Here is a 14615-nt window from a genome sequence, read left to right on the forward strand (position 1 = left end):
GAACTGTCAGCAACGAGGGACAAAATAAATTGAAATGTTTCTCTTCAGTAAAGAAGGCAAAAAAAAACAACCCCACGAGTTCTATGTCTAGCGCAATAAAATATGATTAAAGTAATATTTATTATGTCAGTTATGACATCAAGCCAATAACAAACTCTGTAAACATAAGTGTGATATTTAAAGCTATTCATTTCCTGCAAGTATTTTAGAATTAAAACAATCAGGCCCTGTTTGATGAATAGCACAGTACATTATCACTTTTTGACATTTAGATGTTTGGTTGCGGTTATCTCGGTCTTTTGCGATTATGATCAAAACCTTTAACATCTGCCTCAAAAAACATTATATATCCTACCAATATACCATTCAAAGGTCTTGATTATTATTTCATTTGTCTAGCATGTGGACAATCAATCAATTTCACAACTTAAATTTTCAAGAAATTCAAACCCATCGCAATTACCACATAGAGGAGGTGAACTTTGACCCATCTAGTTCCATCACGCATTTGAAGCACCTATCGTCTGTTCTCTCCGTCTGCAAATATAGATATCAGTATATTAACCCTTCACCATACTGCGTTTGTGTAATAGACTTATCCTGCTTTGAATTTGGACCTGTCCATATGAGTAAATGTACTAAAAAATGTACAGACTGTTTGACTTCACAGAAATGCAGACTGGCTGAGCTCTATAATGCTGGCACAGGTCTCTTTTACTGCCGCTAACACAATGAGTTGAAATGTAACCAGAAAATCATTTCCACATGTAAAAATTTAATTGTTGTCACACACATTTTTAAGATCAATCACAACGAAAGTGACCTACACCATCAGCAAATCAAACCTGGGTGGTCTTGATTCACAGTCCCAACCGACACTTATTCTTAAATACAAACAATTATCTCATAAGGTGAGTGGTTGCCTAATAGTTAAAGGTCTGTCTTTCAACCTTGAGATTTTAGGTTTGAGTCAAAACTTCTGTCACCACCATCATATCTCATTAACACCAGTATAGGTAAGTTTTAGGAAGCTGATTGAAAATTAGATTTTAATTTTAGCTGCATGTATGTTACATGTACATGTACTTGAAACTTGCCTCATAACGGAGCTTACATTAAAAAGTTTATTCAAAAAATTATCTCCCTTCTATTTGAAAACCGATCTTTAGTATAATCATTAGTAAGAATTAAGAATCATGTTGCTCTTCATAAATTAACAATATGAAATTTCTAGGACAAAAGCAGTGGAGGTGGTCAACAAAGATCACAAAATTTTAAAATCTTAAGCAAAGGGAGGTAATCACGGAGGTCCGTTACTTCCAGACACTTACAGTTATATATTGAGGTAGATCAACTTTATTTCTCTTTGTCCATTCATAGAGCTTCAACTTTGGGCTTACACCAACAGGGTAATCTTTTCTGTAAGATAAATAAAACTTTTAGAATACCTCGAAGTTTTATGATAAAAATAACGTAATTTTCAATGGATAAAATGCGTACATACACTGTTTATAACTGTATTTCTTTGGTTGTTCTTTAAAATAGATAAAGATTTTGTATTTTCATATGCCCGTTATTACAACATCTAAACATATAGGTGAATAGCCTATTCTGTCACCTTAATGCAGGAACAGGTTAACCCCTTATATAATTTAATAGGAGACAACCTGTTAATGCAGTTTTTTTGCACTAAGTTTACGATTCATAAGGAAAAACATTCATAAGGAAAAACCGTTCCTATGGCTTTGTTCACAGAAATTATATAGAAGGAAAAAACATAAATGTGCTATTGCGATAGACTGTACCATATTCATTGATTGCATAATGTTTAAATCTCAACATGAAACATTCAACCAATTAGAAATAGCACACTCATGCAATAATTTTTTTTATAAATTTCATTATTTAAAGCTGCATGCCTCCAGATGAGCCAAAATATTTCAATAAAATCAAGTTTGAGAAAAATGTAGATCTATTAAGATTTTAAGAAAAGTAAAAAAGATTCAAGATTCAAGTAATAATTTAAATGTAATTAGTGATTAATGACTGATTTTTCAGTATTTATAACTATATTTCTACTGCATTATTGGCTATCTTGACATCTTTTTGGTAGTTTAAGTGGGTTGCCATCAATAATGTGTAAATTGTTTCCTTTTGGTTACTTCACAATATTTCACATTTAAATACATTTCAAAATTTTTATGAAAATTAGCATGAATCCTGAGGCATGCTGCTTTAAAACATTATACAAACTTAAATACCGGTATCAGCCAATAATAATCTATCTAAAAAATGTATAAACACTATCAATGTCTCACTTTATAAATCGTATAGGCATTTCTATGAGGCTTGTACCATCCTCTAACTTTCGTTTTTTGATGCCGAGATATCTGTCCACTTCCTCTTGTCTTTTCTTTCTTTCCATCCTCACTTTCTTCATGTACTCTGTCAGTCCCCATATCTCACTGGCAGAATGGGAAAAAAAAAACAATAAAACTTAAACTAATTACATATACACACTATATATATAAAATCACGCCAAATTTTTATTTATTTTTTTCATTGGATTTTTAGGGAAGCTGACGCTGTCAAGGTCATTTGGCAATTTTCAGACTTTACTGGTAGAAGAAGACCTCATGGGCAAAACCTTCTATTGGCTACCTTCATAAAAGAAAGATTCCAAAGTTTGTCACATTTTAAAGGCCAAGAGATAATATTTAAGGTCATATGACAACTTTCCTGTATCTAATATTGCAGGAAGACCTAAGTTTTCAATTTTTGTATTATTTAGGCAAATGCTGGATTGCCTGCATAGAATAATAATTATTATCCTTCCTGAAGCTAGGTGGATAGCATGTTTAAGCAAATAATTTCAATGCCAGGTGGGATAAAAGTCCACTGCAGTGTGATTCAAAACCCTTCCTAGTTGAGCATTGGGACAAAAGGTTGGATTACAAGGGAACTTAAACGCGATTCAGGGCTGTGAAATTACTCACAACTAATTGCAGTCAATATACATGTATAGTTAAAAATTTGACTGATATAATACAATTGTAAGCAATTTCCAAAGAGCACACTCAAAGAGAAACTTTCCACAATTACCATTTGATAGGTAAGGCTAGGTAAGATGAGGTGTGATGATGAGGTGAGGTTAAAGAGTGATGAGGCAAAGTGCTGGTAAAGTAAGTAAAGGAGAACAATAAGTAAAGTGTGATCAAAGTTACAAAACAATGTGTGCCATCAATCACATAATAATGCCAAATGATTTGAAATGAATTAAGAAGAAAATTAAGATACTGTCTTCAAATAGAAACAAAAATAAATTACCATATCTCCTCAATACATTTAGAATCTTGTGTATCGAGGCCTTCTTGCTGGTCCATATCTGCGTGCATCAACATCAATATACAATACTTGGTGTTTGGAAACCCGTTATCTGTTTCTATAGCCTGAAATAACAAGATGTGATCACAAAATGCAATACTTACAAGACAAACATAATACACTAATCATATAAAGCTTATGAAGATGATGTTTCTACAGTCCCCACTCTTGTTTTCAAACTGGTTGCATCTCAGATATAACGATATCCGGACATACCAAAATAAATTTGGCGGTTCCCTGAATATCATTTTAAGCGGAGTTTACTGAGTTTCCCAAAATAAATTTAATATGGGGGATAAATATCCTATCAACTAGTTAAAGGTATAGAACTATGCAGAAAGTGAAGAAAACAAATTTATCATATACATGGCCCTATTTCAGAATATATAATGTCACTGAATTAAACAAATTCCTCTTTGATTCAAATTTTTTGCACCCCTTGACCATTTTGTGGCGATATATATATTGAAAGTCTTAATTAACAGGATGTTTTGTTTTTGCTAAAGAAAGAAAACTTAAAATTTGGTCCACTTTTAATGCAGCATCAAGTTTCAAATAGTGGCATAAATATTGAAATATTTCTCCTGATATTATTTGTATAGCGCAAAGTTTTTAAACTAGATTTTCTCTGTGAACATACATCAAACATATACATTTGTTAATCTTAAAAATGTTAGGTAAATTGTTACATTTTTCATTAAAACATTAATTGGTATTATTACATTAATTGGTAAGCATAATACAAAAAAAAAGAGTTTGATTTCAAAACCCTCCACTCCACTAATTATGTTAAATGGACTTATACCATCTTTCAATTTGGACAAAACCATTCATCATTTTAAAGGAAAGTTTCAAAATATGTACTGACTGAATAGAATGATCATACGGCACACGCATGAATTTAGTCACTACGGTTCAATAAAAGACAAACTCAAAAATGTAACAAAAAGAATAGTGATCACACTGATGAACATTTCCAAATGTCGTTCTGACAGAGCGAAAAGTGATGAAAAGAAGGAAAATCTATTTTTAGACTCAGTGACCTTGACCCAGTTTATCATCTGACATCATACTCAAAGGGTGAGTTCGTTATGACGTACCAATGCACCAAATATCTAACTTATCAGTCAGGAAATGAAAATAAGAATTTACAAATGTGTCCAAAAGATGTATGTAAAGGACAAAGCCACTGACTATAAAATTACGCTCCAATGAAAAAGATCAAGGATCATACAAAAAAAAAAATCTTTTTTTTTTAATCAAACTTATCAACATACTTTTTTCAAATATTCTTTAACTACATCTTTGACAGGTAGCTTTCCCTCTTTTCTAAACACCGAAGTATTCCATTCTGCCGCCCTAGCTATCATTACAGACGTCGTACCACAGGACTGTCGGAACTTCTCTATATCATCGTAACATTGTATTTCTTTCGATCCCCCACTGTAGTAAAAATTATGATACATATTTCTACACAATTCATTAATTCAGTGGAAAAAGAAAATATTACCTATAGCTCCACCACTTGATTAAATATATGAAACCTTATTTTCACTTATTGTCAACAATTACTGTAGTGAAAATATAAATCTTAATTCTATTCAATCCATTACTGTAGTGAAAATATGGGAAATATTTAACTTTTTTTCCATTTAAGTCTGTGTTGTTTTGAAAATATGAAACTTAGTTTGCACAGAATTTAATTACGCTTTAAAAAAGTCATTTGTTTTTAGTAAATAATATATAGGCCTAAAGGGAAAACCATTGGGACTTTTATTTTACTTCAATACATCAAGAAAACCAGTTGATCTAAGTTGGACATGTAGAAGTTCTACTGTATTTACCAATTTCTCCACATGTTCTTAAGTCGAACTTACATTTTGTGCAGCCAATATGGCCCAAGACATTACACATACTTACTTGGCAATCACTGGTATATTTAAAATTTGTGCCAGTTTTTTAATGGTAGCATTTCTGTTTGTATGCCTCGGCCTCTCTTCTGTCAGTCTACCATGTATCCCAATAGCGGACACCCCTGTACTTTCTATCATCTTTACGAGGGAGATATTGTCCTCTAACTGCAATATTCATAATATGTCGATTCTGACCCAAAAAGTTGCCAGTTGCATGATAAATAACGATGTAAAATCTCAGTTTTGTAGGTTATTCTTGAAAGACAATAATATACACAATCTACATAATACAAGAAATGCAGATATTTTTAAAGTTTCAAATAAATTGAAAAAATATTGTATACAAATATTAAATATATTTGTGAAACATAACAGGAAAAGTTGCCAACTTCCTTATTAATATTTTCTAACTTTTTCAAATTTTGGACAATTCAAAAGGAAACAGAAATTATATATTAAATCCATGACATTTACATATTAATTTCATTATCAATTTTATCAAATTGTCAGTATTTGATGACATCTTATATCTTATAAACATTATTTGAGCCGTGTCATGACAAAACCAACATAATGGGTTTGCGACCAGCATGGATCCAGACCAGCCTGCGCATCTGCGCAGTCTGATCAGGATCCATGCTGTTCGCTGTCAGTTTCTCCACTTGTAATAGATTTGATAAGCGAACAGCATGGATCCTGATCAGACTGCGCGGATGCGCAGGCTGGTCTGGATCCATGCTGGTCACAAACCCATTATGTTGGTTTTGTCATGACACAGCTCATTTTATTACGTACATGTAGATCACAAATGCGTCATTCTAAGACAAGTTCTGAGTCACATGATTGATAACATGTGCTTTCTCTTGGAAACGTAAGAAAAACAAGTCGCTAAAACTACATAGCTTAATTATTATCAAATGGTAATACAAATGTATTTGTTACCCTAGGTAGTCAAAAGATGAAAAACATTCAATTAGATATTCCATTATTGAATGTGACATTTTGTTTTGACATTTTAAAAGTTTTGTTTTCGTAAATAAATGATGTAAGTTATGAGGTATGGTCAATGAGTCACATGTTGTTTTTGTTGTTGTTTTTTTTACTGTATAAGTGGTTATGGATGCAGAAATGTTGGCAAATTTAGCGAATTGATGAAAATTGCTAAATTTTTATCACTAGAGTCAATATCAACCAACCCGTCATTAAATGCTACACTTAACATGCTAGCTTATCTTTGTCTGCACTGGTTGCATGGGTAAAATAAGTTGTCGCAAGCAGGCTAAGGGTTAGTGTATGTAAGCTGCGATATTCTAAATACATGTATGTATTAACCATTAACTTTATCAACATGTGCTTTTGCCTTTTTAAATGATTCCAGCTATTGCCTAAAACATGTGTTTTTGTCTTCTTAATTGTGCTTTTGCCTCAAAACTTGTGCTTTTGCCTTCTTAAATGTGCTTTTGCCCTAAAACTTGTGTTTTTGCCTTATTAATTGTGCTTTTGCCTCAAAACTTGTCTTTTTGCCCTCATTAATGTTCTTTTGCCCTAAAACTTGTGTTTTTGCCTTCTTAATTGTGCTTTTGCCCTAAAACTTGTGTTTTTGCCTTCTTAAATGTGCTTTTGCCTTAAAACTTGTGTTTTTGCCTTCTTAAATGTGCTTTTGCCCTAAAACTTGTGTGTTTGCCTTCTTAAGGTATTAGCACCCTAATGCATTACCTCCGCATTGAAGAGTATTCAAATAGGCTAGAACTACTGTTAACTACATTGAAAATGAGGGCCATGGGTTCAATCCCCAGAAGGGTCAACTTTTTTTTTCTTTCTTTTTTTCTTTTAATATTATTTATGTATCTCTCATGTCCCATTTGGAAAGAAGAAAGTGTTTAATTTTGATTTTTTAATTTATATAGGTATTTATTGGCTAAATTATGCTAAATCTAGTAATAAATATAACACCTGATATTTTCAAAGTGTAATATAATCAAAACTAGACGGTAAAAGTATTTCATATTTTACAAGATCAACCAATATACTTTTTTGAAAATTTAGGGAAACTTTGAAAACAGGCACTCAGTTGGGTAAATTTTAAGAATTTTTTAAATTAGGCTCCCTAAGTAGAAAAATGGTCAGACACGTGGTAAAAATGGGTGGGGTAGGGTAACATTTTTATACAGATTTCATAAATTTTATGTAGAAACCATAATTTTGCTTATGTGGATTGTTAGCTGAATGGTACTATTTGTTTCTTACTAAAAATTAATGGGAAAACATTTTTCATTAGAAAGTTATTGCAGATTATTTAAAGGTTCCTCATTTCTAAAAAAGGGCCCTCATAACATCCTAGCTTGAGTTCAGAAAGTGGCCATAACTTAAAAAGGGCCCTCATAACATCCTAGCTTGAGTTCAGAAAAGTTGCCATAACTTGATTTCCGTACGGTAAACTTTGTTTAAATTTTGCATACAGGTGTACTTTAAGGTATACATCTGACCTATGATGTCAATTTTTCAGTTCCTTATAGTGCCCATTAGGGTCCTAATACCTTAATTGTGCTTTTGCCCTAAAACTCGTTTTTGCCTTCTTAACTGTGCTTTTGCCACAAAATGTGATTTTGCCTTCTTAAATGTGCTTTTGCCCTAAAACATATGTATATGCCTTCACAAACATGTTTTTACCCTAAAATGTGTATGTATTTGCCTTCTAAAAAGAGTTTATAACCTATAACCTCTTTCTTCCATGTCACTTTGTTGCTCTATTCCCTTACTTTATTTCACTGGGTGCTACACCAGTGTGTCTCATTCATCTAAATTGTGTTGTTATAGCGGCTGCGTTACTAAATGTTGATCTTTACCCTCAGACTTCAAAAAGCGACGATATTAACCCATTACTTCATATACACGCCTTTTAACGCCTTTTTCACCCCCCCCCCTTTTTTGTTGTCTCAAATGATGAAAAAATGCCTTATTTAGGCCCCAAACACTTGTTTTTGTTTGAGAAATGTTGTTAAAAAAATTGACCTCTTTTTCGCGCGGCCCCCCAACCAAAAGATACATCAGGGGGTTGCCAGAAGGGGGATGTGCCCCCTTCTGTTTTGGGGGGTTTGAAGGGGGGCGGAGTCCCCCTCATCGCCAAGAAAATTTTGGACTTGTGAGAGGCTGTAAATGACCCCAGATTGATCATAAGGTAACGTGTAACCAACGCTGAAAAGCATTTGACTCTATCTCAATCCATTGAGAAGTTGCAGCACTTTGAAATCAATTTTGATGGAAAAAATCAACGCAAAATAGTGATTTTTGGCAATTTTGAGATGTCCCCTCGTTGCCATGGTAACAGAAAATTTAAGTCTGAGCATGTTGTTGCAAGGACAATGGTCCAGTCAACATTTGTGCCAAGTTTGATTAGTGTTGAAGCAGTTTTTATAGTATTATAGCAATTTGAACTTGTAACTGGAGACTTTTCAATGAAAACAGCCATTTTTCACAAAATGCTCATGAAGCAATGGGTTAATGAAAAAAATAAAAAAATCTACAAAACAACAATTTTTCTTCAAATTTATATGACAGGCCATGTTTAAACATGAAAAAACACGATTTAGGGTAATTTCAAGTATTTTCATCATTTTCAGTTAACCCATTACTTCATATACACGCCTTTTAACGCCTTTTTCACCCCCCCCCCTTTTTTGTTGTCTCAAATGATGAAAAAATGCCTTATTTAGGCCCCAAACACTTGTTTTTGTTTGAGAAATGTTGTTAAAAAAATTGACCTCTTTTTCGGCGCGGCCCCCCAACCAAAAGATACATCAGAAGGTTGCCAGAAGGGGGATGTGCCCCCTTCTGTTTTGGGGGGTTTGAAGGGGGGCGGAGTCCCCCTCATCGCCAAGAAAATTTTGGACTTGTGAGAGGCTGTAAATGACCCCAGATTGATCATAAGGTAACGTGTAACCAACGCTGAAAAGCATTTGACTCTATCTCAATCCATGGAGAAGTTGCAGCACTTTGAAATCAATTTTGATGGAAAAAATCAACGCAAAATAGTGATTTTTGGCAATTTTGAGATGTCCCCTCGTTGCCATGGTAACAGAAAATTTAAGCCTGAGCATGTTGTTGCAAGGACAATGGTCCAGTCAACATTTGTGCCAAGTTTGATTAGTGTTGAAGCAGTTTTTATAGTATTATAGCAATTTGAACTTGTAACGGGAGACTTTTCAATGAAAACAGCCATTTTTCACAAAATGCTCATGAAGCAATGGGTTAATGAAAAAAATAAAAAAATCTACAAAACAACAATTTTTCTTCAAATTTATATGACAGGCCATGTTTAAACATGAAAAAACGCGATTTAGGGTAATTTCAAGTATTTTCATCATTTTCAGTTAACCCATTACTTCATATACACGCCTTTTAACGCCTTTTTCACCCCCCCCTTTTTGTTGTCTCAAATGATGAAAAAATGCCTTATTTAGGCCCCAAACACTTGTTTTTGTTTGAGAAATGTTGTTAAAAAAAGTGACCTCTTTTTCGGCGCGGCCCCCCAACCAAAAGATACATCAGGGGGTTGCCAGAAGGGGGATGTGCCCCCTTCTGTTTGGGGGGTTTGAAGGGGGGCGGAGTCCCCCTCATCGCCAAGAAAATTTTGGACTTGTGAGAGGCTGTAAATGACCCCAGATTGATCATAAGGTAACGTGTAACCAACGCTGAAAAGCATTTGACTCTATCTCAATCCATTGATAAGTTGCAGCACTTTGAAATCAATTTTGATGGAAAAAATCAACGCAAAATAGTGATTTTTGGCAATTTTGAGATGTCCCCTCGTTGCCATGGTAACAGAAAATTTAAGTCTGAGCATGTTGTTGCAAGGACAATGGTCCAGTCAACATTTGTGCCAAGTATTATAGCAATTTGAACTTGTAACGGGAGACTTTTCAATGAAAACAGCCATTTTTCACAAAATGCTCATGAAGCAATGGGTTAAGACTGTTTTTTCTATGGTGATATAGATTAAGCAAGTGTTAAGCATCTTTGATTCAAATTTTGCCATAAAAAATTATCAATATAACTCCTATAATTGAACCTTTTTCATGATAAACAATATATTATAGTATTATGATACATTACCTCTGGTAGCAGTCGGATTTTACATGTCACTGGTATTTTAACATTCTGTACCAAGGTGGTTAATATCTGAAACACAAGTATAATATAGTGATTTTAAATTTTCACTTTCCTAACTTTGTGTAATGGACTTATCCTGCCTTGATTTTGGAACCATCAATTGTAAGTGTGTAGTTTCCCTGTCAAACACTTTAAGTGTTAAACACTTTTGTCAAACAATTTTATTGTTCAACACTTTAAGGGTTAGGTGTATTTAAATAACATTTTTACTTATGTATCAAAAGACTTTTCTTCCTTCTGCCTTAAGCTTTAACAAAACCATAATAAATCAATTTTTATATCAGTCAACTAAATATTTTCATAAACATTTGCTAATTCTTCATTAAAGGGAGACAAAGGCAAAATTTTCATTTCTTCATTTTGAATTTTTCATTCATTTTTCTGTAAATTTCCTCAAAATTAATACACTAGGCAGTCACAGAAACAAAACATTTCTCTTTACAAAGAATAAAATGGTTGTTTCCTAGCTTGACCTACGTGGGTCAAAATTACACAATAGTTGACACAGTGAAACGATAAAGAACATGTCAAATGAATAACATAGGCTTGTTTCAATCATACAATATCCATAATATCTGTTATTGTAACTTCCAGGGTTTGTTCAAGTCACATGGCTTGTTTTAAAACTACTTGGTAATTCTGTCGGGGTCTTAATTTCGTTCAACATATATAGATATATTTATGCTCAGAACCCAAAATATAAAGAATTTATACAGACTTTTATGCTGGGACTTTAAAAATGTCATTTTAGCATGGTTTCAGTACACAAGATCATTTTTTATATTTTTGTCATAAATTTGCCTGAGTATCCCTTTGAAAATAAAAGTCAACTTCATTACACTAAGTTTTTACATACTTAGTTATTTTTAGCTCCACTATAAAATTCTTGCAACATTTATCTATCACTTCTAAATCTGCTACCTGGGACTAACCAATAGTTCTGTCATATAAAAAAGCATGTTTGTGAACCTAGTAAGACTTTGACCCACAATCCCTGGGTTGAGAGGCAAGCAATCAGATGTAAAGTTACATACCTCTTTAATTTTCTCTGGTTTCTTGAGTAATGCAGCCCCCATTCCACCCTGAAAAATATAGTTACATATACAATGCTTTACAGTTAAACTTACTTTACTCATTACTACACAGTCAAATGAATTAAATATCACACTCAAATGTAACATACTCATTAAGTACGCAATCAAAATGTAAATCACAGTCAAGTATTCAGAATGCTTAAGTCAAATAAATGAACTTGTCCTCCTTTCACTTTGGACAAAACAATTGATAATCTTTAGGTAAAATTTCAAAATACAGAAATGAATGTATTGAATGAATAGCCAACAATGCTGACCATGACCAGACAGCAAAGTTGTGCCGGCTGATTTTGGTATGTACTCGTCACATAGATAGAATCAGTAGCAAACACCACTGAAGGTTGACACCACCTAAAGGATGACACCACTAAAGGTTGACACCACTAAGAGTAAATGATAGACATTGATGCTTATACTGAATATAAAATACAGATAAAATTAAACCTTTATAGAAAACTCTTTAGGGCATCCCATATTTACATCAATAGCTGAAACATCATTCTCTCTGTAAACAACAACAATATTTAATATGTCAGCAAATGTTGATTTAATTTACAAACATTACTGAAAATATCATATGTTTTTAAAGTGTTTATGTAACATTTCTACAATTGTCAACAAAATAGGCCCCAAAAAAACACCAATTATTTTTACTTTTGCAGGACATATTATTAAAATCTATCAAATATCAAGTTTGTTTTTAAAAGATATAACAATATAAAAGTCATAATTTTAATTCAATTTCTAAAACTGATTGTCAGAAAAAGTAAAATGGTGGCTTGATTTCTAAAACTAATTGTCAGAAAAAGTAAAATGGTGGCTTAGTGGATTGGATATCTGCCTCCCAACCCAGGGATCTTCTGTTCGAGCCATACTGGGGCCATAATGATACTGCTGTGAAACCAGTACTGAGCTTATTTACAGAAAGGGGTCTTTATGAAGGTTCAAAAACTCATAAACTACAATTGTACTTAATTAAATGATTTTTAAACTTACACAGAGACTAAAGATCCATTAACAATGGTTTGAGTAAAATATCATCAATAAACACTTCAGACCTGGGTTCGAGGTTATATACAAATGCAAGTTTTCATCCTAATTTCATCAAATAACAAGCAATTATCATAGTATTGCAAGCAATCCATAAGTCCCCTACCGGTTAGAACCCCAGCAACATTTACCAGTGAATGAATGACATGAAAGAACTTAAATCTTTTGAGTTCTAAGTTTGTCTATTTCACAGTAATGTGTTAAGTTTCCCTGCCTAGTAAGGCAATTATGTTTATACAACCTTGTCATATTATTACGATGTTGGATTTTAAAGTAAATCCTATAAGGAATGAAGAAGTTGCAGTAAAAAATACCAATTTCTCGAAAAAAATCTAAGTTCAAGGGGGACATAATTCTGGAAATAGCCTTGCTAGAGTATTTAACCTTCTCAAAAATGTTGAGTGATAAAAAGAAACATATATATGAAGTTTGAAGTAGATACATTAGGAAATAAAGAAGTTATTTAAAAAGACAACTTTTTTTTTCATAAAATTCTAAGTTCAAGGGAGGTAATACTGATAATTTTTGTGCTAGAGTTGTAAACCTTGTCACATATGATGTGGTTGATGACCAGAAACTTATATTTAAAGTTTGAAGTAAACACCTTAAGAAATAAAGAACTTATAGTGAAAAAGCTGAAAAAATTAAATCAAAAATCTTGAAATCCAGGCTATTTGTTGCCATAGCAACCAGAATTTTCAACATAGGAAGAAAAGAAAAAGATGTGCATAATCTGCAGACTGCCATCTACCCATATTTTATGTTTCATAAAAATATTTTCAGTACCTTTTGCGTTATCACTGGATCAAGTTTATGTTTAAAATTTGCCATATTTTCAGTCTATTTATTGCCATAGCAACCAGAATTTTCAACATAAGAAGATAAGAAAAAAACGTGCATAATCTCCATACTGCCATTCATCAATATACCAAGTTTCATAAAAATATTTTTAGTACTTTATGCGTTATCGCGGGATCCAGTTTTGTGGACTGACAGACTGACAGACAGACAGACGGAGGGTAAACCTGAAGTCCCCTCCGGTTAAACCGGTAGGGGACTAAAAATCAGATTTAATTCATCAAAAGTTTTATGCAAATTACCAGCTTTTAATACAAACAAAATACCGTCCATGTTTTTCAGCCTGATGTTATCAATATAATCTGCTAAACAAATCAAGATTATTATCTGTTGAACTAGATCTTGGTAGATTCTTTGGACAATGGCATGTAACTTATCAAGAAATGTAATTTCTAATTATGTAAAATATAATGTAGCTATGGTTTTTCAAATTTTACAGATGACTTACATTTTCTTTGCTGCTCTCAGAGCCGTCTTGGCATCAGCCGTACCCTGAAATAAAACAACCAAGTATAATGTTGGTGGTGGTGTTGGTCGTTTTCACTCTGGATCATGGCAGTCAGCCACACTGAATTTACCAGAGCACAGTTCAGCCACCGCATCATTCCTGGCAGGCTGTCAAGCAGTTTACCAGTACCAGTTGCCTTCACTTTCACAAGAAACTGAAACTTCTGTACATGTAAGAGTAGAGGTACAGTGCAAATGACCGTAGAAAGGATTTCATGATCAATCACCATGAAAGTGACCTGCGCCATCCGGGAATCGAACCTGAGTCGCCCGATTCACAGTCCAATGCTCTACCTATTGAGCTAACCAGATGGCTATGATATCAAAGTACTTTATCATTTCCGTTAATGTGCTGGCAGTCATAATGACCTGTATTGAACTGCCTATGCCGCTAGCATATCGCCCTGTCTGACCAGGGCCTTTACATGACTTGGGTTTTAAATTTACAGAAACTGTTAAGGTCATGCTAGGCTCTATATTCTGTTGGTTGTTCAATTTTAAATCGTTGTAATTAACAGATTCTTTATACTGGAAGCACAACTGTACTTTCTCATTTGTAGGTAGTACTGAATAGTTTAAAGAAATGACTTTGATAGTGGTTTACTTAAAGGAAATCCACTGAGATTTTTTGACATGACTG

General features: G+C 33.3%; 1 protein-coding gene across 1 annotated transcript in view; it reads right to left on the reverse strand.

Annotated features, from left to right (window-relative positions):
- The window catches only part of LOC132742809 (tRNA-dihydrouridine(20) synthase [NAD(P)+]-like), a 33505-nt gene that overhangs the window by 3446 nt on the left and 15444 nt on the right, over positions 1-14615 (reverse strand). The window contains exons 5-14 of the mRNA XM_060731293.1: positions 13917-13960; positions 12005-12065; positions 11501-11548; positions 10410-10475; positions 5305-5462; positions 4662-4827; positions 3328-3449; positions 2319-2465; positions 1332-1419; positions 464-537 (exon numbers count right to left, since the gene is read on the reverse strand). Coding sequence (XP_060587276.1) covers positions 464-537; positions 1332-1419; positions 2319-2465; positions 3328-3449; positions 4662-4827; positions 5305-5462; positions 10410-10475; positions 11501-11548; positions 12005-12065; positions 13917-13960 — 974 coding nt within the window. The remainder of the gene's footprint in view (positions 1-463; positions 538-1331; positions 1420-2318; positions 2466-3327; positions 3450-4661; positions 4828-5304; positions 5463-10409; positions 10476-11500; positions 11549-12004; positions 12066-13916; positions 13961-14615) is intronic.

The sequence above is a fragment of the Ruditapes philippinarum genome, unplaced genomic scaffold, assembly GCF_026571515.1.
Source record: "Ruditapes philippinarum isolate M1 unplaced genomic scaffold, ASM2657151v2 ctg57_1_1_1_1, whole genome shotgun sequence".
Taxonomy (NCBI): domain Eukaryota; kingdom Metazoa; phylum Mollusca; class Bivalvia; order Venerida; family Veneridae; genus Ruditapes; species Ruditapes philippinarum.